General features: G+C 51.5%; 3 protein-coding genes across 16 annotated transcripts in view; 2 read left to right on the plus strand and 1 right to left on the minus strand.

Moving 5' to 3' along the window:
• The window catches only part of MSH5 (mutS homolog 5), a 22,011-nt gene extending 12,471 nt beyond the window's left edge, over positions 1-9,540 (plus strand). For 4 of the 7 annotated variants that reach the window (XM_035295265.3, XM_078368815.1, XM_035295268.3 and 1 more), the window contains 13 exons: positions 502-640; positions 768-830; positions 4,907-5,035; positions 5,322-5,394; positions 5,540-5,649; positions 5,868-5,948; positions 6,195-6,282; positions 6,558-6,747; positions 6,858-6,984; positions 7,441-7,590; positions 8,078-8,152; positions 8,336-8,479; positions 8,682-9,540. In XM_035295265.3, coding sequence (XP_035151156.3) covers positions 502-640; positions 768-830; positions 4,907-5,035; positions 5,322-5,394; positions 5,540-5,649; positions 5,868-5,948; positions 6,195-6,282; positions 6,558-6,747; positions 6,858-6,984; positions 7,441-7,590; positions 8,078-8,152; positions 8,336-8,479; positions 8,682-9,395 — 2,083 coding nt within the window. In that variant the 3' untranslated portion in view covers positions 9,396-9,540. The remainder of the gene's footprint in view (positions 1-501; positions 641-767; positions 831-4,906; positions 5,036-5,321; positions 5,395-5,539; positions 5,650-5,867; positions 5,949-6,194; positions 6,283-6,557; positions 6,748-6,857; positions 6,985-7,440; positions 7,591-8,077; positions 8,153-8,335; positions 8,480-8,681) is intronic. The other 3 variants (XM_078368819.1, XM_078368820.1, XM_078368818.1) reach the window with 2 other exon arrangements.
• VWA7 (von Willebrand factor A domain containing 7) lies at positions 8,646-24,916 on the minus strand. 7 transcript variants are annotated; one of them, XM_078368827.1, is made up of 19 exons: positions 24,817-24,916; positions 24,517-24,569; positions 23,944-24,192; positions 23,052-23,333; positions 22,419-22,515; positions 21,314-21,424; positions 20,061-20,256; positions 19,794-19,963; positions 17,680-17,792; positions 17,348-17,464; positions 16,372-16,557; positions 15,291-15,381; positions 15,032-15,184; positions 14,828-14,920; positions 14,164-14,465; positions 13,945-14,084; positions 13,580-13,754; positions 13,236-13,464; positions 8,646-9,030 (listed from the first exon to the last, which is right to left on the minus strand). In XM_078368827.1, exons 3-18 carry the CDS (start codon positions 24,175-24,177, stop codon positions 13,291-13,293), a joined length of 2,634 nt encoding a protein of 877 aa, XP_078224953.1. In that variant the 5' UTR covers positions 24,178-24,192; positions 24,517-24,569; positions 24,817-24,916; the 3' UTR covers positions 8,646-9,030; positions 13,236-13,290. The 7 variants fall into 7 exon arrangements, with proteins under 7 accessions (XP_078224953.1, XP_078224950.1, XP_078224952.1 ...); XM_078368824.1 differs by having other exon boundaries at positions 15,291-15,423; XM_078368826.1 differs by having other exon boundaries at positions 24,517-24,916.
• On the plus strand, positions 9,918-11,537 carry SAPCD1 (suppressor APC domain containing 1). Of its 2 annotated transcripts, XM_002746389.6 has the most exons (5): positions 9,918-10,037; positions 10,285-10,425; positions 10,940-11,035; positions 11,142-11,231; positions 11,317-11,537. In XM_002746389.6, the coding sequence occupies exons 1-5, from the start codon at positions 9,924-9,926 to the stop codon at positions 11,410-11,412; spliced, it is 537 nt and encodes a 178-aa protein (XP_002746435.3). In that variant the 5' UTR covers positions 9,918-9,923; the 3' UTR covers positions 11,413-11,537. The 2 variants fall into 2 exon arrangements, with proteins under 2 accessions (XP_002746435.3, XP_054109792.1); XM_054253817.2 differs by having other exon boundaries at positions 11,142-11,537.
• Positions 24,917-24,921: the final 5 nt, after the last annotated feature.

Consider the following 24,921-nt stretch of genomic DNA (forward strand, 5'->3'; position numbering starts at 1 on the left):
TGACCATTGTTATGAATGAAAGGCTTATCATTCCTAATGGGACAAGTTATGTTTTCACAGGAAGAATACGAAAAGATGAATATTTGTTGCTGTTACCCAGAGACACTTTCACAGCTAAATAGAGACATGCAAACTCATACTGACTCACCGTCCCTTAGCCGCAGAGCGAGCTGCAGCGTTGGCACACAAATACCTCAACACACTGCTTTCCTAAAATATTGACAAGCTTCATTCCATATCCACATGGAATGACACACGGTCTTATCCACTGAAACTGTGATATGTAGACACAATTATGGTCACGTCTAGTAATTTTCAGTGGATACATGTAAACACACCTGCATGGATAGGACACTGCACTTGCCACTACATTCCCATAGCACATTGTGGATACATATTGCCACGATCCCCAGGGACTGCAACACACTTTTTGGCAACTTTAGATCAAGATGATGAGAACAGGTGTAATTTCTAGTACCCCACCCTAACCTTCACTTCCAGGCTGTGGTTCACGCGTCCAACTCATGACCTGGGGGAACTCAATTCTCGTCTGGACGTCATTCAGTTTTTCCTGCTGCCCCAGAATCTGGACATGGCTCAGATGCTGCATCGACTCCTGGGTCATATCAAGAACGTTCCTGTGAGCCCAAGGTGGAGGGCAGGGAGGTGGGGAAGGAGGTTGAAGGCTGAAACTGGGTGTTGGGCTTCTTGAGGGTCATTAGAGTGAGGGTAGGGAAAACAGTAGCTGTAATCTTGTCTGACTGTAGCTGATTCTGAAACGCATGAAGTTGTCCCACACCAAGGTCAGCGACTGGCAGGTTCTCTACAAGGTAAGGCTTTCCTTCTTGAATCCCAGAAGTTCAGGTAAAGCCCCTCAGCCTGTGTTTCAGATTGTCTATACCCTAGACATGCTGTCCAATTTTCTTCCACCCTCTTTTTTTTTTTTTTTTGAGCCAGAGTCTTGCTCTGTCACCCAGACTGGAGTATACTGGTATGATCTTGGCTCACTGCAACGTCTGTCTCCCGGGTTCAAGCAATTCTCCTGCCTCAGCCTCCTAAGTAGCTGAGATTACAGGCCTGCTCCACCTCACTGGGCTAATTTTGTATTTTTAGTAGAGATAGGGTTTCTCCATATTGGTCAGGCTGGTCTCGAACCCCTGCTCTCAGGTGATCCACCTGCCTTGGCCTCCCAAAGTGCTGGGATTACAGGTTTGAGCCACCAAAGTCTTGCTCAGTCGCTCAGGCTGAAGGGCAGTGGCTCGATCTTGGCTCACCGCAACGTCTGCCTCTGGGGTTCAGTGATTCTCCTGCTTCAGCCTCCTGAGTAGCTGGGACTACAGGTGTGCACCACTACGCCCAGCTAATTTTTGTAACTTTAGTAGAGATGGGAGTTTCACCATGTTGTCCAGGATGATCTCGATCTCTTGACCTCATGATTGCCCTCATTGGCTTCCCAAAGTACTGGGATTACAGGTGTGAGCCATGGCGCTCGGCCTTTTATAGAGATGGGGATCACCATGTCACCCAGGTTGGTTCACTCACTCTGTCGCCAGGCTGGAGTTGCAGTACAGTAGCACTATCTCTGCTTACTGCAACCTCCACCTTCTGGGTTCAACTGATTCTCCTGCCTCAGCCTCCTGAGTAGCTGGGACTACAGGTGCCCACCACCACGCCTGGCTAATTTTTGTATTTTTAGTAGTGACAGTGTTTCACCATATTGGCCAGTCTGGTCTCGAACTCCTGACCTTGTGATCTGCCTGCCTCAGCCTCCCAAAGTGCTGGGATTATAGGTGTCAGCCACTGTGCTCAGCCTTTATTTTATTTTGTTCTTATTTTGAGCATTTCCTTTTTTAGTTTTTTACTCCAGACTCATCTTGTATTTTCCTTGCACCAGCCCTGGAATCAGTTTCTCCAAGGAGCCTTGTTACTTTTTGGAGAATGGTATTAGAACCATGATCTGGGCCAAGTGTGGTGGTTCATGCCTGTAATCCCAGCACTTTGGGAGGCTGAGGTGGGAGGATTGCTTGAGCCCAGAAGTTAGAAACCTGCCTTGATAACATAGTGAAACTCCATCTCTATCAAAAAATACCAAAGTTTAGCTGGGAGTGGTGGCTCACGCCTGTTATCCCAGCACTCTTGGAGGCCGAGATGGGCAGATCATGAAGTTAGGAGATTGAGACCATCCTAGCTAATGTGGTGAAACCCCATCTCTACTAAAAATATGAAAAATTAGCTGGATGTGGTGGTATGTACTTGTAGTCCCAGCTATTTGGGAGGCTGAGACAGGAGAATCGCTTGAACTCAGGAGGTAGAGGTTGCAGTGAGCCAAGATTGTGCCACTGCACTCCAGCTGGGCAACAGAGCGAGACTCCATCTCAAAATAATAATAATCACCGAAGTTAGCTGGCTATGGTGATGCATACTTGTAGTCCCAGCTACTCAGGAGACTGAGACAGTAAGACAGCTTGTACCTGGGAGGCAGAGGTTGCTGTGAGCTGAGATAGTGCCACTGCACTCCTGACTGGGTGACAGAGTGAGACTCTGTCAAAAAAATCAAGTCAAAAAAAACTTTGAGACTCTGTCAAAAAAAAAACACTTCTTTTAGGTTCTCTTCACAGACAGAATTAGGAAATATGTGTATGTATACCCATGCATACATGTCTGTATTCCTGTACCTATCTATATAACCCATGAGTTCATCATGACACCTCTGATTCCAGTCAAATGCCACAGAGTTTACTCTAGGTTTCTTCCTTTCCTCATTTGTAACTTCTTTCTATGACAGTGAGAAACCTGGTTTCATTATCTGCAGTATATACCTGACACATAATTTCCTTTTTTTTTTGAAATGGAGTCTCTGTTGCGCAGGCTGGAGTGCAGTTGCACGATCTCGGCTCACTGTAACCTCCGCTTCTCAGGTTCAAGCGATTCTCCTGCTTCAGCCTTCCAAGTAGCTGGGATGACAGGCATATGCCACTATACCGGGCTAGTTTATATATTTTTAGTAGAGACAGGTTTCACCATGTTGGACAGACTGGTGTCGACCTCCTGACCTTAAGTGATCTGCCTGCCTCAGCCTCCCAAAGTACTGGGATTACAGGCATGAGCTACCATGCCTGGCTAGAAATTACCATTTTTAGAAATATGAGCAGATACATATGACTGTTTATATCTCCCCTTATCACTTGTTAAAATTTATGCTCTGCTTCAGCCACAGCAGGCTTTGCATTAATTACTCTGCTTAGAATACCCACTGTGTCCCTACTCAGAATGGTACAGTGGTTAAAAGCCAGACACCCGAGTTCAAATCCCAGCTCTTCTCTTTACTCACCGTGAGACCCTGAAAAAATTACATCATCTCTTTGGGCTTCAGATCGCTCCTCTGTAAAATGGAGGTAATGCTTGTACCTACCTCATAGGAGCATTTTGAGGAGTGAATGAAATTAACATATGTAAATTGTTAGAACATTGCCTGGCATGTTGCAAACAGTCAGTATATATTAGCTCTTGGCCAGGTGCGGTGGTTCACGTCTGTAATCCCAGCACTTTGGGAGGCCGAGGTGGGTGGATCATGAGGTCAAGAGATTGAGACCATCCTGGCCAACATGGTGAAACCCCATCTTTACTAAAAATACAAATATTAGCTGGGCATGGTGGTGCACACCTGTAGTACCAGCTACTCCAGAGGCTGAGGCAGGAGAATAGCTTAAACCCAAAAGGCAGAGGTTGTAGTGAGCTGAGATGGCACCATTGCACTCCAGCCTGGGAGAGCAAAACTCTGTCTTTAAAAAAAAAATTAGCTCTTATTCCTACCTCTACTTATTAGCCTATGCTCTCACTCATATACAATGCCTGCCTGCCTGCCTTTTGAATAGCCTTAAGATCCACCTTATTTCCTTTTCTCTGCAAAGACATCTCAAACTATCTTATTCTGTTTTAGTCTTACTCTCTGAACTTCCTTGGTAATTTTAGTTAGTTCTGGCCAGGCGCGGTGCCTCATGCCTATAATCCCAGCGCTTTGGGAGGCTAAGGCAGGCAGATCACCTGAGGTCGAGTGTTTGAGACCAGACTGACCAACATAGAGTAACCCCTGTCTCTACAAAAAATACAAAAAAATTAGCTGGGTGTGGTGGCACATGCCTATAATCCCAGCTACTTGGGAGGCTGAGGTAGGAGAATCGCTGGAACCTGAGAGGCAGAGGTTGCAGTGAGCCGAGGTCATGCCATTGCACTCCAGCCTGGGCAACAAGAGCAAAACTCCATCTAAAAAAATAAAAATAAATAAATAAATAAATGCATATATATATATATATATATGTCTGTATGTGTGTATTTAGTTCTGTAACCTGGTCCATCTATTTAATTTTTTCATTTTTTATTAATTATTTTATTTACTTTGAGTTGGAGTTACACTCTTGCTGCCCAGGCTGGAGTGCAATGGCACAATCTTGACTCACTGCAACATCCACCTCCTGGGTTCAAGTGATTCTCCTGCCTCAGCCTCCTGAGTAGCTGGGATTGCAGGCATATGCCACCATGCCCGGCTGATTTTGTATTTGTAGTAGAGATGGGGTTTTGCCACATTGGCCAGGCTGGTCTCAAACTCCTGACCTCAGGTGATCCTCCCACCTTGGCCTCTCAAAGTGTTGGGATTACAGGTGTGAGCCACCGTGCCTGGCCAGGACCATATTTTAATTGTCTTTGTAGCTGCAGGGTTTAGTACACTGCCTGGCATCGAATTTTACAGATGCCATTTTCTGTCTCACTGTTTCTTTTTGCCTTTGAGATCTTCCGGCTTTGTTCTTGTGATCTTCTCTGCTGGTCTTTGTTCTTCTGAGTTTGTCCCTACCCTCACCTCAGCCCAAGCTGCATATGGGCTGCCCTCCTTGTTGTGTTTCTCTCACAGACGGTGTACAGTGCCTTGGGCCTGAGGGATGCCTGCTGCTCCCTGCCGCAGTCCATCCAGCTCTTTCGGGACATTGCTCAAGAGTTCTCTGATGACCTGCACCACATCGCCAGCCTCATTGGGAAAGTAGTGAGTGGATGGAAAGAGCGAGTGCACCCAGGGAGGTCAGGGAGAGAAAGGAGAGGGACTGGAGCCCAGGGAATGCAGTGTGCGAGATGGGGAAGCATGGGAGTTATTGAAGTCAGTTGGGTAGTTAAAGAATAGGATGGTGAGAGGAGGTGGCAGAAATTCAGGGAAGTAGCTGGAGGGTGAGAGTTAAAGCAGGACTGCAGGGAGAATTGGGGCCCAAGGAGAGCTGAGGAACAGGACAGAGAGGGTACCGGGTGCTAAGAATCAGTACTTCTTACCTCCTCAGGTAGACTTTGAGGGCAGTCTTGCTGAAAATCGCTTCACAGTGCTCCCCAACATAGATCCTGAAATTGATGAGAGTGAGTGTTGGGTGCGGATGGGCCTTTGAGCCCTGCGCAGGGACGGACTACCATCCTTGGCAGGTGGTCACCACAGCTGGGGATCTTCATAGAAACCAGGGCAGGAGCCTCACTTTTGATAACCACATGTCTTCCACCCTCGTAGAAAAACGAAGATTGATGGGACTTCCCAATTTCCTCACTGAGGTTGCCCGCAAGGAGCTGGAGAATCTGGACTCCCGTATTCCTTCATGCAGTGTCATCTATATCCCTCTGGTGAGGGTAGGAGAGTGGGTGTAGCCTTCAGAGGTCTTTTGGGGGAGATAGGCTTATGAAAGACACACTGGTAGATAAGAAAACTTATGGGGCAGCCTGAAGAACATGAATACCTTTTTGTGGGGATACAGTGATCTCTTAAGCTTCCTCTAGGGAGAGGAGGTGTCCAGTAAGTCTCCAAGCAGGAGAGTAGGGTATCTCCTCTTTACTCTCCCCAGATCGGCTTCCTTCTTTGTATTCCTCGCCTGTCTTCCATGGTAGAGGCCAGTGACTTTGAGATTGACGGACTGGACTTCATGGTAAGACCCTCAACCTTTGTAGGTGAGTGATGAGGAAAATGAGTCAGCAGCTGAGGAAGGGCCTTACCCCGTAGCAGCACTGCCCAGTATGGGCTCTCTCCTCTGTAGTTTTACTCTGAGCTTTACCAGCACTGAGGCAAAGGAAAGAGAAGTCAGGGTTAGGGGCTGGAGGTGAGGTTAGGAAGGTGAGGAAGAGGAGGAGGACCAAGAGATGCAAAGCCCACAGTTTTGAACCCCTGTACCCAGTTTCTCTCAGAGGAGAAGCTTCACTATCGTAGTGCCCGAACCAAGGAGCTGGATGCATTGCTGGGGGACCTGCACTGCGAGATCCGGGGTGAGGAGGAGCCAGAGGTTATGTGCATTGTAAGATGTTTTTAAAAAAGCAGCAGCCAGGGGCAGGAGGAGAGTGGGCAACTTGGGAATGTTTCCAACAGGCCCCTTCTCTTCCTACTCTGTCTCTCTCACTCTGACTCTGTGTCTTTTCCTCTGAATGTCTTCAGGTCTCAGATTTTATCTGCATACCTGTTTCCAGATCCCTCTAGGGGCCTCTGCCTCTCCTTCACTTTCCCCTGGAGCTGACCTCCAGCTCCCTCCCTCACCCCCTCTCAGACCAGGAGACGCTGCTGATGTACCAGTTGCAGTGCCAGGTGCTAGCACGAGCAGCTGTCTTAACCCGAGTATTAGACCTTGCCTCCCGCCTGGACGTCCTGCTGGCTCTTGCCAGTGCTGCCCGGGACTATGGCTACTCAAGGCCCCGTTACTCCCCACAAGTCCTTGGGGTACGAATCCAGAATGGCAGGTAAGAATAGAGGTGGAAGAATAAACATGAGGGGTCCAAAGGCTCCATCTTCTGGGGGTTCATCCATTTGGATCCACAAGCTATGTGAGGTGCCTCTCCACCCACTGCAGACATCCTCTGATGGAACTCTGTGCCCGAACCTTTGTGCCCAACTCCACAGAATGTGGTGGGGACAAAGGAAGAGTCAAAGTCATCACTGGACCCAACTCATCAGGGAAGAGCATATACCTCAAACAGGTGAGGAGAAGCCCTACAGCCTGAGCCTCTGGCATCTTCTGCATCTTCTCCACCCCTATTTGCCACCCAACCCAGGCTCCTGCAGCTCTTTTCCCCCATTTTCTGACCCCGCCCTTCATGAAAGGACCATGTGCTTCCATCTCACATGTTCTCATTCTCTATTAGAAAGCCATGCTCTAATGGAACTTTCCATGGCTCAAATTCCTCCACCCGCCTCTGAGTATGTACACACCACTTCCAAGTATGTCTCTGCCCATGTCCCATGCCTCTTTACTGATCCTAAATTAGCCAATGGGGCTATGATCAGGATTGGGGGAGGAGAGACAGTCAGTGTATTCTTTACCTTTTTCTCCTGTTTCACTCTCTCTCTCTTTGATCTGTCATTCATGCCTTGAGCCTCTCTTTCACCTCAGCCCATAGCACCAGGCCCCAGGCCCTGTCTCCTTCCCCATTCAGGTAGGCTTGATCGTATTCATGGCCCTGGTAGGCAGCTTTGTGCCAGCAGAGGAGGCCGAAATTGGAGCAGTAGATGCCATCTTCACGCGAATTCATAGCTGTGAATCCATCTCCCTTGGCCTCTCCACCTTCATGATCGACCTCAACCAGGTCAAAGGGAGCAAAGGGAGGTGGGATTGAGGGAGCGGTAATGGGAAGGAACCCCTGAAAATGCTCAGAACAGGAAAGCATGCTCGCTGCTGCATGCCCTCTATACTAAAGGTGGGAAGCACTATTAAAGGTGGGAAGCACTAGGGTCAGAGACAGAAAGAATCAATACCACAAATATTTCTTATTTTTATTTTTTTATTTCTTTTTTTTATTTTAAATATTAAATATGGGGTTTCACCATGTTGGCCAGGCTGGTCTTGAACTCCTGACCTCAGGTGATCCGCCCACCTCTGCCTCCCAACACAATGCTTGCTTCGTGTGAGTCACTGTTGGCAACGAGAGGATGAACAAAGCATGCACCTCACCATTCTAGAACTTGCAGTGCAGTGGGGGTGTCGTATATACATCTTTATTCATAGGTCAACTGTGGTCAGTGCATTACAGGCCTCCAGTACTAACTTTCCCTTTTCCACCTTACGCCCAGCAGGTGGCGAAAGCAGTGAACAATGCCACTGCACAGTCGCTGGTCCTCATTGATGAATTCGGAAAGGGAACCAACACGGTGAGGGGAGAAACTAAGGAGGGGAAAACAGAGGAGGATGAAGGAGCATGAGAGTGAGGCTGGACCTCTGGAATAAAATAGGGCTGTGTGGGCAGAAAAGAAACCGAACATAAGATAGGGAAAGGCCAGGGGGATACATGGGATCCCCATGGCTCTGAACCCTAATCTCTGCCTTCTTTGCAGGTGGATGGGCTTGCACTTCTGGCCGCTGTGCTCCGACACTGGCTGGCACTTGGACGCACATGCCCCCACATCTTTGTGGCCACCAACTTTCTGAGCCTTGTTCAGCTACAGCTGCTGCCACAAGGGCCCCTGGTGCAGTATTTGGTGAGGAGACCAATCTAGCCCCTCGGGGGCCCCTAGGCTCTGCATTTCCCAGCGGTGGAGACGGCTCCTCTATCAGAACAAGGGCTCCTTCAGTACAGAGGCCACATCCCTTCCCTTTTCTCCCTCCCCACAGGGATTGGCCAAAGGTTTCAGGACAGGAAGGAGGTGATTGACAATACACTGTCTTTTATTCTCTTTTAAGACCATGGAGACCTGTGAGGATGGCAACGACCTGGTCTTCTTCTATCAGGTTTGCGAAGGTGTGGCGAAGGCAAGCCATGCTTCCCACACGGCTGTCCAGGCTGGGCTTCCCAACAGACTCGTGGCTCGTGGCAAGGAGGTGATGAGATCCAAATGCACAACCACCTGCACCTCAGAGCTCCCTTCCATTCCTACTCCTGTTGGGCCTGGGTCTAGGTCCACAGAATTTCTGACTCTTATTTCCCCTTCTCTTCCCCAACTCCCCTCAGCTCTCCAACCTTGTTGCTTGCTGTTCCTAGGTCTCAGACTTGATCCGAAGTGGAAAACCCATCAAGCCTGTCAAGGATTTGCTAAAAAAGAACCAAATGGAAAAGTGAGTGCGTGGCCCCAGTGTCTTCACTCTCTGCATCTTCTCCTATGGCTCTTCTCCCCTTTTCAGGGACTCATCTTTCCTCCAGCACTTTGCTCTTCAGAAACACATCATTTCTTTCTGAAATCCCTAAATCTTCAAGATCCCAGGTTTTCTGTGCCACAGCCTCTCCCCTCTGCCCAGGGACTTAGTTGTCCATTCTCCCATAAATCTCGCTTTTTCTCTTTCTTCAGTTGCCAGACATTAGTGGATAAGTTTATGAAACTGGATTTGGAAGATCCTAACCTGGACTTGAACGTTTTCATGAGCCAGGAAGTGCTGCCTGCTGCCACCAGCATCCTCTGAGAGTCCCTCCTGTGCCCTTCTCAGCCTCCTGAGACCCCAGTGGGCTGCCATGCCCTCTTTGTTTTCTTATCTCCTTCAGACCCAGAATTTTTAGTTTCTCTGGAAATTTTGTTTCATATCAGGAATAAAGTTTATTTTGGAGAAAGGTATTGTTTCTTTAGGCCAGCCAAAACAAAGAGACTAGGAAAGAGCTGAAACACAGAGCAGGAATCCACAGGGGAACCTGCCCTCCTGCCTCAGTGAAAGTAGTGTCATTGCTGTAGGAAGACCCTCGGATTCTACCCAAGGAGACTTCATGAGAACGAACCACTTCACAGAGGCCCTACAAAAACAGATTAGAGGGAAGACAAAGGGGCCCATGGGAGATGGTCTCTCTTCTCAAGTGGGAACACCCAGCCTCAGACAGGACACAGCAGGAAGGGGCCTGAGAGGCTGACAGAAGCAGGATGGGTGCAAGGCAGGGATGGAGGGGAGGGACAGTCCAGGCTACACCAGTGGGAGTGGCTCCACTGTTCCCACCTCAGAGCCATGGGGAGCCAGGGCCCTGGTGGGCTGCCCTCGGTGCAGGCTCCCTACACGGTCCTGTTGCTGCCGCTGGGGACAAGCCGCCAAGACCCAGGGGCCCAGAGCTTCTTCCTTTGGGTGAGTATCAGCCCAGCAAGAGGTCCCAGGGGAAGTCTTTCTCCATAGATCTGCCCTTTATATTTCCACTCAACTTGAGGGCCCACAGTGTTCTCGTCTGCCTCCTCTTGCCCTTCAGGTCCTCAGTAGCCAGTCTGGGCTCACACTCAGTGACCACACAGTGAACCCAAACAGGGGTAGAGAGGAAGGACCATGACCCAGAGCCCTGCTGTAGCACAAGAGTCAGCCTCTGTGTTTGCCTTCCAAGCTGCGGAGGATGCAGGCTCTGGAGAGAGAACAGGATGCCCTGTGGCAGGGGCTGGAGCTGCTAAAGCATGGCCAGACCTGGTTTGAAGACCGTCTGAGGGAGGCACATCGACAGCAGCTACATCTGGGGGCCCTCGGTGAGGTAAGGGGGCTGCCCCTCTGTGTGAATTGGGGGAGGGCCAGGGAGGGAGGAGCACGGAATGTATAGACACAGCCTGAGACCACTCTGGAGAGGGGAGAGTTAATGGTCAGAGATCATGAGTTGGAGGCAGCATCATAATGACAGGATGCCACCAAGTGTTAAGTTGGTGCTCATTGTTGGGGCTGGAGGAAGCTGGTCTGCATTCCATTCAGAGGGATTTGGATCACTCCATGGAGATGAGGGCGTGGCCTGGATTATTCCAATGGGGCAGGGATGGACAGGGAGGCTCCATGAAGAGTAGTGAAAGGGGTTATTGTGCTATTTGAGTGGGTAAAGGAACTGACATCAGCTCTAAAGAGATGGAGGTGCGAGTATTGGATTTTCCCACCTGCCTGGGAGGGTACTGGGATGAGGGGATCCAGATGAGGAGACGGATGGCCTGTGGTGACAGGAATAGAGTGGCAGATGGACCTCAGGTTTTCACCATGTTGTCAGCCTTCAACTCCTCCTCTAGAATTTTCTGACAGATTTACACCCAGAACCTGGTGGCCCCCAGTTAGCCCAGATTCAAAAGGTGAACATCTGTTTGCAGAATCTGATTCAGGAGAAGGTGAGTTTATTGTTTTCAGTTTAGACTTTTGGGAAGTGGGACTAGAGAGGGGAGTTGTTGGGGTCAGTGCTGGCTTAACAGAAAACACAGCAAATTTCCCCTCCAGTTCTCCCCAAGTACACTGAACAAGGCTAGTTCCTGCACCACCCAGGATTCAAAGGAAAGACCAAGGAAGCCGAACTTGTGGCAGCAACAGGTAAACTTCAAGGGAGAGGGCAGGAGCCACACCCTACAGGGCAGGGAGGATCCCAGAGGCCCTGTCTGTTTCTCCTCTCCTCCAGGAGTTGTCAAGGCAGCAGAAAGGAGTCACCCAGCCAAAGGAGGAGATGGCTCAGTGGGGCTGCCCTAAGGGGCCAAGAGGCCCTACCCATGTCTAAACCTTCCTCTCACTCCCCTAAGTCTGGTGAAAGAGTCAGAAGCCCCAGGCTCCTTATTCCGCTTCTTAACAGCTAAAAAATGGCTCCAGTAGTAAGTCAATAAAGTTCAGACATCTTGGTGTAAAGTGTCTCCTCTACTCCTGAAAACTTTCTTTCATCTTCTTGGTGTCACATGTCCTCATTCTCCCCTATATGAAATGCAAAAATGGTCTTTCTTTGAAATCCCTCTGGGGAGAAGGTATGTTTTTTGTTTGTCTGTTTGTTTGTTTTTTGAGACGGAGTTTCACTCTTGTTACCCAGGCTGGAGTGCAAAGGCACGATCTCGGCTCACCGCAACCTCCGCCTCCTGGGTTCAGGCAATTCTCCTGCCTCCCAGCCTCCTGAGTAGCTGGGATTACAGGCACGCGCCACCATGCCCAGCTAATTTTTTGTATCTTTAGTAGAGACGGGGTTTCACCAATTTGACCAGGATGGTCTTGATCTCTTGACCTCGTGATCCACCCGCCTTGGCCTCCCAAAGTGCTGGGATTACAGGCTTGAGCCACCGCACCTGGCCGATATGTTTATTGAAACTGTCCTTCAGCCTTAAATACAAAAATAAAACCGAAGCTGCTCCAGAAAGCAACTTTCTCCAAAAATGTCTTTGTTTGTTTCTCATAGGGTTAGGAAAAGTGCACTGTGGGAAAATCCATTGCCATATATCCCAGTCTTGCAGGGTTTTCTGTTTTGTTTTGTTTCCGAGATAGGATCTCACTGTTGCCCAGGCTGTACTGCAGTGATGCGACCACAGTTTACTGCAGCCTCGACCTCCTGAAATCAAGCTATCCTCCTGCCTCAGCCTCCCAGAGTACTGGGATTACAGACGTGAGCCACTGCATTCAGCCCCAGTCTTGCAGTTTTTAAGAAAGGGAAGGGATGTGGAGAAAAAAGAAAAACCTTCATTGGCTAGGTGTGGTGGCTCACACCTGCAATCTCAGCTCTTTGGGAAACCAAGTCAGGTGGATCATATGAGGTCAGGGGTTCAAGACCAGCCAGCCTGGCCAACATGGTGAAACCCTGTCTCTTACTAAAAATACAAAAAAGTAGCTGGACATAGTGGTGGGCACCTGTGATCCCAGCTACTGGGGAAGCTGAGGCAGGAGAATCGCTTGAACCCAGGAGGTGAAGGCTGCAGTGAGCCTAGATTGTGCCATTCCACTCCAGCTTGAGCGACATGAACAAAACTCTGTCTCAAGAAAAGGAAGGAAGGGAGGGAGAGAGAGAGAGAAAAGAAAGGAAGGAAGGAAGAGAGGAAGAGAAAGAAAATAAAGAGAAAGAAAGGGTCCGGGTGCGGTGGCTCACGCCTATCATCCCAGCACTTTGGGAGGCGGTGGATCACAAGGTCAAGAGATCGAGACCATCCTGGTCAACATGGTGAAACCCTGTCTCTACTAAAAATACGAAAATTAGCTGGGCATGGTGGCGCGTGCCTGTAGTCCCAGCTACTCGGGAGGCTGAGGCAGGAGAATTGCTTGAACCGAGGAGACGGAGGTTGCGGTGAGCTGAGATCATGCCATTGCACTCCAGCCTGGGTAACAACAGTGAAACTCCGTCTCAAAAAAAAAGGAAGGAAAAAGAAAAGAAAAGAGGCCAGGCATGGTGGCTGGTCAGGCACAATGGCTCACGTCTGTAATCCCAGCACTTTGGGAGGCCGAGGCAGGAGGATCATGAGGTCAGAGTTCAAGACCAGCCTGGCCAATATGGTGACTCCGTCTCAAAAAAAAAAATCTAGGAGAGGTAAGGTCCTAAGGCCTATGTGGCAAATGTGTCCCACTTCTTCTTACCAATGGGGCAGGTTGAAAATAGTTCCGGAGACCCATCCCCGTAGAGACTGTTGTGTCACCAGGAGTCCAGGCCTAGCAGAAGCAGCACTCCTCCAATTGTGCCCCACCACAGGCTGCCCGACAGCCCTGCCCCAGCCCTGCCTTGAGTCACCAATGTGAAGGGGCAAAAGGCAGGGGTGGCCGTGGTGAAGACAGGGTCATGTGAGTGGGTAGGGGCAGCGAGCTGGTCCTGCAGGGAAGAGGAAGAGAATGACAGGGTGTGCTAGAGCTGTACCCACATTAAACTTACATCACGCTCCCGGTGCCTTGCCTACCCTGTGATGGAAAGTAGCGGTGCCTCTCACCTGCCGGGCTGGGGCCAGCACCAGGAGCCGGAGGAAAGCATGAGTCGGGGGCACTGGGCTGGCTTCTCGTCCCGCGGCAGTCACAGTCACCATCACCACGGAATCTGGGGCCGCTGAGTCTGGGACCTCCAGCCACAGGCGGCCCCAGGCGGACTCATTCAGTTCCAAGTGAGCCCTGAGGAGAGAACATGGGCGTCGTGCTGAAGCCCCAGGTTGCCAGAGCCCAGAGCCAGAGGACGCCTGTAGGGGCACGGGAGGGGAGAGCAGGATTCTGAGGGCCAATCGGAAGGGGCCAGGGGCGGGACTTGGGATAAGCATGGGTCGGGCAAGATGCCAGAGGGAGCTGAAGGGTTCAGGGGCCTCACCTGGAGAGGTTGGAGGTGAGGGGGAAGCTGGGGTTGACGGATGTCCTAAGGTCAAGATCCTGAGGGCCCCAGAAGCTGGCGACGCGGAGACTGAGCGGGACCTTGCTGCCCGGGGCCAAGAAACCCGAGGGGCCGCTAAGCTGCAGAGAAGGGCTCATCAGGGAAGGGGCCGCTCCAACTCTTCTCCAGCGCCAGCCGCACCTTCCCCTAACGTCTCACCTCCAGAAGAACAGGGACCACAGTGCTAGGCTGAGGGGCAGCCCTGTGCAGGCGCCGCCCCACTCCGTCCTGGCCAATCAGCTCCAGGGAGAAGGGTCTAGGGGTTGACAGCAGCGTGGCCGGCAGCGAGGCTGCGAGGAGACCTCGCTCTGGGGGTCCCACGGGCTCCAAGGGCACCTGGCCTAGTTCGGCACCCTCGGGGACCCCTCGAAGGATGACATGGGAGAAATGCGGCTGAGGATCCCCGGGATTGACTCTGGAACCCAGCCCTGTCACTTCTACCAGCAGCTGGGTCTGAAGACCTGGGACAGGGGCAAGGAGGGGAGAACATTGTGAGATTCAGAGACACAGGGAGAAAAGAATTAATGGCCTTCAAAATAGGGGTTCCCTCTGGGGAGCATGGATGGGGAAAAGAGGTCATCTTCGAGGGTTACTAATGGGGAGCATCAGGAGGGAGTTCTGGGGTGTTGGAAATGTTCTATATCCTGAACTGGGCGTATTATATGAAATCCATCAAACTATACACTTTAGTGCACATTACATAAATTATTACTCAATATAAAATTATGCATATGTATAAATATATACATTATAGATATATAAATATAGAGAGATATTAAAAACTGGGGGTTATGTGGGAGGGGGGCTCAGGGAATAGATGTACCTGCAACTGGCTGAGTCAGGGGATAGAGGCCAGGGTGGGGTCCATCCTCCATGGGGATCCCAAAGTGGAAGAGGAAGTCCAGGGAGGTATGGGCTGGGAGAGGGCAAAGGCAGTCAGAACTCTTCCCTAAAGGAGTGTGACTGATAGTGCTCTCTGAGGCCTGCAGTCTCTCCTTCCCCTTCCCAGGAACACCTCCCTCCTTACCTTGCACTCTAACCCCGGGGGTGCCCTCAGCTGTGACCTGGATCTCCCAGGTTCCTGTCTGCAGAGGGTCATCCATGGTCACCATCCAGAACTGCCCAAAGCGGCGAGTGTGACCTAGAGGACCCATGCCTTCCTCCTGGCCCTGGGAGACCCCTGGGGTAAGGGAAGAATTGTCACATGAAACACTTGCTCTCCCTGAGTACACTCCCCCGATTGTCTATTCCCCAGGCCCCATTCTTCCCTCTGCCTTCAAAGGTACCTGCAGGGTTCTTGATCCAGAAGCTGCTGATGTCTCCGTGGATCCGGACTGTGATCCTCTGGAGCAGCCCATCCACAGTGAACACAAGTGGCTGCCCAGGCACCACAACAGGAGGGTCCAGGGGAAGAGTCACCTTGAGGGATGGGCAGGACCAGGAAATGGGGGAGATGATGAAGTATGGGATCAGGTGGGAACAAATACAGAAGAAAGGGGAGATAGAAAGAAACCATGTCACACACGGTGAAAGGGATACCAGTGAGAGAGGGGCACAGGGCCAGGGATGAAGTTATTGTCAGTGACAAAGTTGGAGGCGAGGGAGTCAGGATTAGACAATCACATCTTGTACCCCATTAAAAGATGACAGGCCAGGTGTGGTGGTTCATGCCTGTAATCCCAGCACCTGGGAGACCAACACAGGAGGATCACTTGAGACCAGGGGTTCAAGACCAGTCTAGTCAACATAGTGAGACCCTGTCTCTACAGAATACAACCCCCCCCCCCAAAAAAAAAAAGAAGTCCTGTTACCACAGGACTTCCTGTGGTAACCCTGAGGACAGAAAACTGGAGGCCAAGTGAGGAGGGGTTTACTGATATGAAAGGACAATGCAGGCTGGGCACTCTGGCTCATGCCTGTAATCCCAGCATTGTGGGAGGCCAAGGTGGGTGGATCACTTGAAGTCAGGAGTTCAAAACCAGCCTGGCCAAAAAAATGGTGAAACCCCAGCTTTACTAAAAAAATGCAAAAATTAGCCGGGCCTGGTGTTGGGTGCCTGTAATCCCAGCTACTTGGGAGACTGAGGCAGGAGAATCCCTTGAACCTGGGAGGTGGAGGATGCAGTGAGCCGAGATCACACCACTGCACTGCAACCTGGGTGACAGCGTGAGCCTCCGACTCTCTCTCCCTCTCTCTCTCTGCAGTGGCTAGCCATGGATCTCAGAGGGAGAGAAACTTCCTTTCCAGCCCCGTGACTGGAAGAGCAACACAGCAGTGACAGTGATTCCCCTTTCTCCTATTAGAAGAGAGGTGCAACCTGATCATCCTTCAGTTCCTAAGTGAGCGCACTGGCCCCCACTTACTCACCAGGGCAGCCATGCTCTCCCCAACAATGGTTGCCACGTCCTGAATGTGCTGGTCTTTGGTGAAAATCACCTCTCCTCCCGAGGCAAGGGCCACTGCTTTGTATGGCTCAAAACGCAGAGGGGACAAGACCTCACGCCGAGCTCGGCCCTGAACCCTTGATGGGTCTTCAGTCACTAGGAATGTTACCTGAGGCCAGAAGAGAGAGCCCAGTCATTGAGTTGTCCAAGTGCCATCTGTTATTATAAATGAGAATCCCTGTGCTCAAGCTTTCTCCAGAGTTGATGGCTTGTGATAAGGTCTCTGCCTGCCTTTGGGCTGCTAGAGTGGGGTCTCCCAGTGATAACCCCCTGCCTTCAGTTAATAGTTGGCCACCACTGCCCGGGTGCAGTGGCTAACACTTGTAATCCCAGCACTTCGGGAGGCTGAGGCGGGCGTATCACGAGGTCAGGAGTTCAAGACAAGTCTGGCCAACATAGTGAAACCCCATCTCTCCTAAAAATACAAAAAATTAGCCAGGCATGGTAGTGCATGCTTGTAGCCCCAGCTACTTGGGAGGCTGAGGCAGACAGGAGAATCAATTGAACCCGGGAAGTGGAGGTTGCAGTGAGCCAAGATCTCCCCACGGCACTCTAGCTTGGACAACAGAGTGAGATGTTATCTCAAAAACAAAAAAAAGTAGTTGGCCACTCCCTTGTAACTGTCACAGTGGATTTTTGGTGACTAGATTTCCAGTTCTTCACATTGTTTATTGGGCAGGTTCAAACACAAATTCAGCATTATTAAGGGTAGGGCCTCCTGTGCGTGAGTATCATTAAAGGCATCAGGAAATGTTCCGTTCATTGTGCACTTCTCCCACCATGCACCAAGGCTTGTTGGGCCACCATAGTGTGGTGCAACCCTCATTATGAGGCTGTCATCACAGGGTCTCCCCCATCCCTGGGCAGCTAACACTGGATCTCTCATCAGCTCTGCTCACCCGGCAGCGCCGCTCCTGAGTCAGGGATTCCACCTGGTTGGTGAGAAAGGCATCCTTGGGGGAGGCATCCGTGAAGACAAAGATGTCTGACAGTGGCGGTGTGTGCAGCAGGGCCAGCTGGCAGGGAAAGCGAGGGCCAGTGTTAACAATGGCAGCAGTAGGGGAATGGGCAGAGCCAAGGAGGATGAAGCAAAAGGGGGTATAGCGGGGAATCCTGGTGTGAAGCTAGAGGATCTAGGTAAGGTGGTGGGGAGCCTCGGGAGGGATCTAGCTCCCCCTGGTGGTGGGGCCAGGAAAGGGGGGATAAGAAGGGAAGAAGGGAGGGGACAGACCTGTAGGGCTGACAGGCACATCTCAGGCTCATCTCCACCCCCCAAGGCATGGATCTCATTAAGCTGTTGCCAGAAGCTGTCAGGGTCACTGGTTGTAAACACAGGGCCAAACCCTGGGAAGGGGAAGGGAGGTTAAGATAAGTGAGAAAAGAGCTCCCCTCATTCCTACCAAGAGCCACCTCCCCAGTCAAGAAGCCTGCTGTGCTCCTGGAGTGGACAAACATTAAAATACAATATTCCATTATAAGACTCATAATTGTCAGTGCAGGGTCGGGGAGGGCAGGGCAGACTTAGGTGTCCCTGGTGGGTGGGAAGGTGGGCCTCCACTCCCTCAAAAAAACGGTGGCATTTCCTGTAGGTCTTTATTGGATACATGTGCATATAAAAAAACACACACACACAACAGCTAGGGCCAGGCAGGGTGGCTCATGCCTATAATCCCAGCACTTTGGGAGGCTGAGGTGGGACGAGGTCAAGAGATTGAGACCATCCTGACCAACATGGAGAAACCCCATCTCTACTAAAAATACAAAAATTAGCTGGGCACGGTGGTGAGCACCTGTAGTCCCAGCTACTAGGGAGGCTGAGACAGGAGAATCGCTTGAACCCAGGAGGCAGAGGTTGCAGTGAGCTGAGATCACACAGCTGCACTCCAGCCTAGAGAGAGAGCTGAGACTCAAAAACAAACAAACACAAACTGGTCACACCTATAATCCCAGCACTTTGGGAAGCTGAGGTGGGAGGATCACTTGAACCTAGGAGTTCGAGTTCAGACTGGGTAACATAGTGAGGCCCCATCTATACAAAAAAATAACAAAAATTAGCTGGATATGGTGGTGCTTGCCTATAGTCCTAGCTACTCAGGAGGCTGAGGCAGGAGGATTGCTTGAATCAAGGGCTGCTGTGAGCCATGGTCATACCACTGCAATCCATCCTGGCTGACAGAGTGAGACTCTCCCTCTATTTCAAAGGAAAAAAAAAAGTTTCCTCATCAGAAAAGAGACAGAATAATAGCACTTACCTCAGAGACTTATTGGGAAAACTAAATGAGTTGATTTTATAAATCTTAGGCTAGTGATTTGACACATACGAAGCGCTAAGTTCTTTATTTATACCTTCATTAAACACACACTAAGTCTCTATTAAATGCCAGTCACTGCAGGATGCATGCAGACAAATAAGACTCAACCCTACCTTTAGGCAACTCTCAGTCCAGCAGACATTTTATTTGATCATTTCAACCCTGGGAGTGAGGCAGGTACTAACCCATTTAATGGATGATGAAATGGAGGCAAATAAAGTTTAAATGGTCAGCCTAAAGATGCACAGACTTAAGCCAGATAGTCTAACTTCTAATCAATGGGAAAGGAATATAATGCAGCTAGCTATCTCAGACGCTTCCCAGAAGCCTGGCCCAACCAACCCCATCTTCACCCCAATCTCAGTCTATAGGAAATGAAGAGAATTGAAAATAGCTTATTTTGGACACATCTTTGTAGCAATCTTTAAAAAAAAAAAAGAAAATGGCTTATTAGCATGAAAACCTAAGAAAGCAGAAGCATGGATTATGCATTAAACTCATGGAAAGTGCTGCCATTTTCCATGAAATGAAATGTGGGAAATGCTCCCATATTTTCCAAGAAACAGTGGGAGAAAAGGCTGCTAGCTAACTCTTTTCTTTTACAGACAGGGTCTTGCTGTGTCACCCAGGCTGCCCTGGAGTGCAGTAGTGCGATCACGGCTCACTGCAGCCTCAATTTCCTGGGGTGGAGTGATCTTCCTGCCTCAGCCTCCCAAGTAGATGGGACTATGGGCATGCGCCACCACACCCAGATAATTTTTATTAATTTTTTTGTAGAGGCCTGAGTCTATGTTGCCCAGGTTGGTCTTGAACTCCTAGGCTCAAAGGATCCTCCCACCTCCACCTCCCAAAGTTCTGGGATTATAGGCATGAGCCACCCCAGCCAGGCTCCTGCTAATTTTCTGTATGCTCACAGTAGAGGCTTACTCAGCATTACAGGAAATGCCACCTCGAGGCCACTTCCTCACCACAGCCCTTTACCCCCTACCTTGCATTTTCCTCCCCTCCACTGTCCTAGCCAGACCACACTCACCTGGGTCATGAAAAGGCACCAGGACATAGTGGACAGGCTCCATGGGGCTGCCCCTGCGCTGCTCCACAATGTGGCGAGCCTGGATTTTGGCAGCATTGATCTCCTCACCCATGCTGCCTGTGGTGTCCAGGACAAAGCTCAGGCTGGACGCTGGGGTGATGTCCAGCAGCCTGGGGAGCAGGCCAGAGGCACAGTGAAGGGTCTGCACGTTTGTCCCCACACCTGGTTTCTTACATGGGGGGGGTCCATCCCCAGGATGCCACTCACCTGGAGAAATCCCTGTCTCCCAGGCGGCTTCGAAGAAGGCTGAAGGCCTGGATGGAGGCTAGAAGGGCCAGTTTTGCAGCCTGGAGATGCAGCATGTGGTGAGGAGAGAAGCCTGGGGATGTGCTGTCCTTGTTGATGCCTCCCCGAGGTGGCTGGGAGCTGCTCCGGTCAAAATGGCCCCCGTGGCTACATTTCCCTGATTTGGGGAAAGGGATCTGGATAGTGGAGGTCAAAAACCCACTGCCTCCTAAGGAAATGAGGCCCTTTCAGACCTGGCCTGATCCTCTCACCCCTCAGCAAGAAATGATGATGGGGCCGGGCATGGTGGCTCACACCTGTAATCCTGGCACTTTGGGAGGCTGAGGCGGGTAGATCACCTGAGATCAGGAGCTGGAGACCAGCCTGGCCAACATGGTGAAACCCGGTCTCTACGAAAAATATAAAAATTAGCCAGGTGTGATGGTGCCTGCTTGTAATCCCAGCTACTTAGGAGGCTGAGGCAGGAGAATCACTTGAACTCTGGAGGTGGAGGTTGTAGTGAGCTGAGATTGTGCCACTGCACTCCAGCCTGGGCAACAGAGCTAGACTCAGTCAAAATAATAATAATAATAATAATAATAATAATAATAATAATGGCCAGGTGCAGTGGCTCACACCTGTAATCCCAACACTTTGAGAGGCCAAGGCAGGCAGATGACCTGAGGTCAGGAGTTCAAGACCAGCCTGGCAAACATGATGAAACCCTGTCTACTAAAAATACCAAATTAGCCAGGCATGGCGCTATATGCCTGTAATCCCAGCTACTTGGGAGGCTAAGGCAAAAGAATCACTTGAACCCAGGAGGTAGAGGTTGCAGTGAGCCAAGATCATGCCATTGCACTCCATCCAGCCTGGGCAAAAAGAGGAAACACCATCTCAAATAATAATAATAATGCTTTGTAGAGGGGAATTCTGGAGTAAATCTCAGGGCATGGTGGTCAATCCACAGCACATGGTGGATCTCCTGATCCCTCCAGCCAGTCCCCCAAAGCTGCCTATGGCAAGAGAGAAATCCTATCAGTGGAGGAAGAAGCTGCTCCCCTCCCCCAACCCCACCACAGCCTCCTCAGGGGACTTTTCTCCACCCACCCTGTTCCCAGCATCCTCTCCTCCTAGGAGGAGACGCCATAGCAAGGCAAGCGAGCCTACAGGACAGAGACCGGTCAGGGAGTGGCTTTCTCCCATTACTTCTGGGGAGCTTTCTTGTCTGGTACCTGGAGGCTTGGGGGGATGAGTTCCAAAGTAGCCCGAGGTGAGGAGGGTGAAGCCCAGCCAATTCCCAGGGCAGCTCAACCCCTCGCAATCGGAGCAGGTAGGATCGCTCACTGGAAAGAGAGGGCAGGGCTAGAACCCAAGATTTTGCCACTCCCAGCCTTTATCCCCAACCACCCCAAATTCTTCAGCTTTTCCTCCCAGCTGAGATGAGGCAAAACCCTGAAACCTAGGATCATGGGCCCACAGTGAGACTGAATGTTTGAGAGTGCGGCTGTGCTTGAACACACAGAACGGGCCGGGCGCGGTGGCTCATGTCTGTAATCCCAGCACTTTGGGAGGCCGAGGCGGGTGGATTGCTTGAGTCCAGGAGTTTGAGACCAGCCTGGGCAACATAGTGAGACCTCATCTCTAAAAAGTAAATAAATACATAAATAAAGAAGAAGGAGGCCAGGTGCAGTGGCTCACGCCTATAATCCCAGCACTTTGGGAAGCCAAGGCAGGCAAATCACCTGAGGTCCAGAGTTCGAGACCAGACTGACCAACATGGAGAAATCTTGCCTCTACTAAAAATACAAAATTAGCCAGGTGTGGTGGTGCAGGCCTGTAATCCCAGCTACTTGGGAGGCTGAGGCAGGAGAATCACTTGAACCCAGGAGGCAGAGGTTGCAGTGAGCCGAGATCTCACCACTGCACTCCAGCCTGGACGACAGAGTGAAACTCCATCTAAAAAATAAATAAATAATAAAAATCCCCCACAGTGCATGTAGGGACCAATCCTGTGGGGATTATGGCCTTTGTGAGTTTTGGAAAAGAGGCAATTTTTGGGTAAGAGGATGAGGGGACTGTGAGAGAAGGCCCTGTGTGAGTCAGTGCGGGGAGGAAGCCACACTTCAGATGGGACTGTGATCCTCCATACTCTTCCCTGTGTGACCTTGGGGCAGCTGCTTAACCGGGTCAGGCATTGCTTGGACTGGGAGACCTCAGTCCTTGTGGAGATTAAGTAACATCACACCCTCTGAGACCTCAGGATGTCACATGGTGGCTGGGTGAACTGAGGAGGTGGCCCTGTGGGCTCCCACATCACCACCAGGGTCATAGCTGTACCTTGTGCCAGGTTTCGGAGCTCCTGCCTTGGCCAGAGGAGGTGAGGGTGTGGCTGCTGCTCACCCAGCTCCACCCAATTGCTGTGACTGTAGAAATCCTGGTCCGGAGAACAGGAGAAGGGGAATGAGGCACTAGTCTGATTCTTCTCACATCTCCAGTCCTAATATGCCACTCCTTCGAGTTTCCCACCCAGAAAATCCCCTACCACCCTTGCTGCTCCCACCAGACACCCCAAGTCTCCTCCACTGCCCTCTCTCCATTGCTCAGACCAGAGCTTTGCCCAGGTGGAAATTGTCCCAGTGTCTCTTCCCAGCTCAGAGTCCAGGCAAAGGCCTGTCTTGGCCTGTAGAGCCCCACGACTTGTGCTACTCCATTCACCTCCCTGATCTCGAAGCCTTCCTCTCTCACCCTCACTTCTCTCCAGCCACAGTGCCCTCCTTTCTGTTCCCACAGGGAGCACTTCCAGCTTGGAAGTGGGGACTGAGACACAGCCTTGGGGCACTGCTTGCCAGTGCCCACCCTTTCCAGAGTGGAAGAAGCATGATCAGGAAAGCACCATAGGACAGGATCCATCCCAGCCAGGCACACTGGAAGTGAAGACCCCTCTGACCATCCCCCCAACCCTGTTCTCACCTGCAGGGCATGGAGCGCAGCCCCGAGGCACTGGCGGGCCAGGGTGTGGTCAAGGGCTCTGGCTGCCACCAGGGTTTCCCGCAGAGCCCCTACCAGGCGCGCACGTCCCTGACCCAGTCGCTCAGCATCAAAGTGCAGGTCGGGGTCATTTTTGGAAGTTGGTAGGAAGTCCTGGGCTGCATTGGCACGAGACACCTCACCTAAGGCTGCTCGGAACCTCCGGGAAGGAGACCCAGGTCCAAAGTAGGCAGCAAAGAGGTCATCGGCAAGGAGTGTTCGACCCTGCAGAGAACAGCAGGGGACGGGGCTCCAGGGAGGCCCCTTGGATTGACCGTTGCCCACCTTACCTCAGCAACCTACACTGAAGGCTGGCTATGAGGGTCCTGACCCCTATTAAGGAGGGCAAGTCCTGGACCTTTCTTTTCTTTTTTCTTTTCTTTGAGACAGGGTCTTGCTCTGTCGCCACTGGAATACTGTGGCGCAATCTCAGCTCACCTGCAACTTCTACCTCCTGGGTTCAGGCGATTCTCCTGCCTCAGCCTCCCAAGTAGCTGGGACTACAGGTGCATGCCACCATGCCCGGCTAATTTTTATATTTTTAGTAGAGAAGGGGGTTTCACCATGTTGGCCAGGATAGTCTCTATCTCTTGACCTCGTGATCCACCTGCCTTGGCTTCCCAAAGTGCTGGGATTACAGGCATGAGCCACCAGCCAGTCCTGGACCTTTCTAAGTAGGGAGACTCCTAATTTCAGGACCAAGACTACTGGGTATTGTTGCTGCAGGGGTGGGGCCATAGGTGTTTCTTCTCTTGGCAACCAGAACCCTCAACGAGTAGAGGCCCCATGGAATTGGGGAATCTGGCAGGGGTGTGACAGGACCCAGGATGCTCACCAGGAAGTCCTCAAGACGAAGAGGGGGGCGGCCTGGGGGCGGCTGCTCCAGGAAGAGCTGCAGGGTGACGTTGAGTGCTGCCTCCTCAGTCAGGTCTTGGTGGGTGATGGAGCCAGGGGCAGCCAGCAGGCTCCAGATGTTGGGGAAGAAAGCAGATGTGGGGGGCAGCAGCAGCTGCAGCAGAAGCAACGCTGAGGGGCCTGGGTGGGATTGGGGCACCTCCATGGGGAGCATGGCTGAGACATGGACCTGGGAAACAGAAGGCTCTCAAGGGAGGAGAAAGCAGCTGTGATTCCAAGGCAGGCTGGCTCTGCTGGTCTCCATGAGCACCAGCTTTACCTTAAGTCACATCTGCTCCAGCCTGGCTTCCCCGCCCTCTGCCCCCCGCCCGCCCCGTCACCCAGACAACCTGAGGGTCTCATCAGACCAATAGGGACATACACACCTGCCAGGAGAGGGGTCCAAGGCTCCTCCCCCAGGCGCCCCTCCCTAGTCGCTGGATGAATCCCCAGCACTGCCACAGAAACACTCCCCACACCCAGGAAGCCTGAGTCCTCTTGGGCCCTCCCCTACCTGGTTGCTGGGTCTCCTGGGCAGGGCTGGCCTGGGCGCGACGTCACAGGGCACTTAGGTCAGAGTTATAATTAACCAGGGCTCAGTGAAGGGGGAGGGAAGCCCCAGCATGGTAGGGGAGGACGGGCAACCCCAAGCCCCTCTGCTCATGCCTGCCCAAGGCCACAGGCAGCAGCCCACACCAGGACGGGCCTCCCTTGGCTGCAGTGTGGAGGTGAATGAGAGCTGGGGAGGAGGAAGGGAGCAAGCAGCGTGACTCAGACCTGGCCCAGCGCCAGGAACAGACCCAGAGAGACGCACCCCTCTATCCTCCAGGACCAGGGCCTCACTCCCACCCTGCAGCCACCAAAGATTCAGGAATCCAGGCCCTCTGCTCCCCTCTCTGCCCACCATAGATGACAAGAG

Source organism: Callithrix jacchus, chromosome 4 (genome assembly GCF_049354715.1).
Source record: "Callithrix jacchus isolate 240 chromosome 4, calJac240_pri, whole genome shotgun sequence".
In the NCBI taxonomy this organism is placed as follows: Eukaryota; Metazoa; Chordata; class Mammalia; order Primates; family Cebidae; genus Callithrix; species Callithrix jacchus.

Coding starts and splice junctions, on each gene's coding strand:
- SAPCD1 (XM_054253817.2), top strand. CDS start 9,924: ATGGGGAGCCAGGGCCCTGGTGGGCTGCCCTCGGTGCAGGCTCCCTAC. Junction 10,426..10,939: donor ATCTGGGGGCCCTCGGTGAG/GTAAGGGGGCTG, acceptor CTCCTCCTCTAG/AATTTTCTGACAGATTTACA. Junction 11,036..11,141: donor AGAATCTGATTCAGGAGAAG/GTGAGTTTATTG, acceptor TTTCCCCTCCAG/TTCTCCCCAAGTACACTGAA.
- VWA7 (XM_078368824.1), bottom strand. CDS start 24,177: ATGCTCCCCATGGAGGTGCCCCAATCCCACCCAGGCCCCTCAGCGTTG. Junction 15,424..16,371: donor GGGAGAGCATGGCTGCCCTG/GTGAGTAAGTGG, acceptor CCATCCCTCAAG/GTGACTCTTCCCCTGGACCC. Junction 13,755..13,944: donor CTCACCTCCAACCTCTCCAG/GTGAGGCCCCTG, acceptor TTCTCTCCTCAG/GGCTCACTTGGAACTGAATG.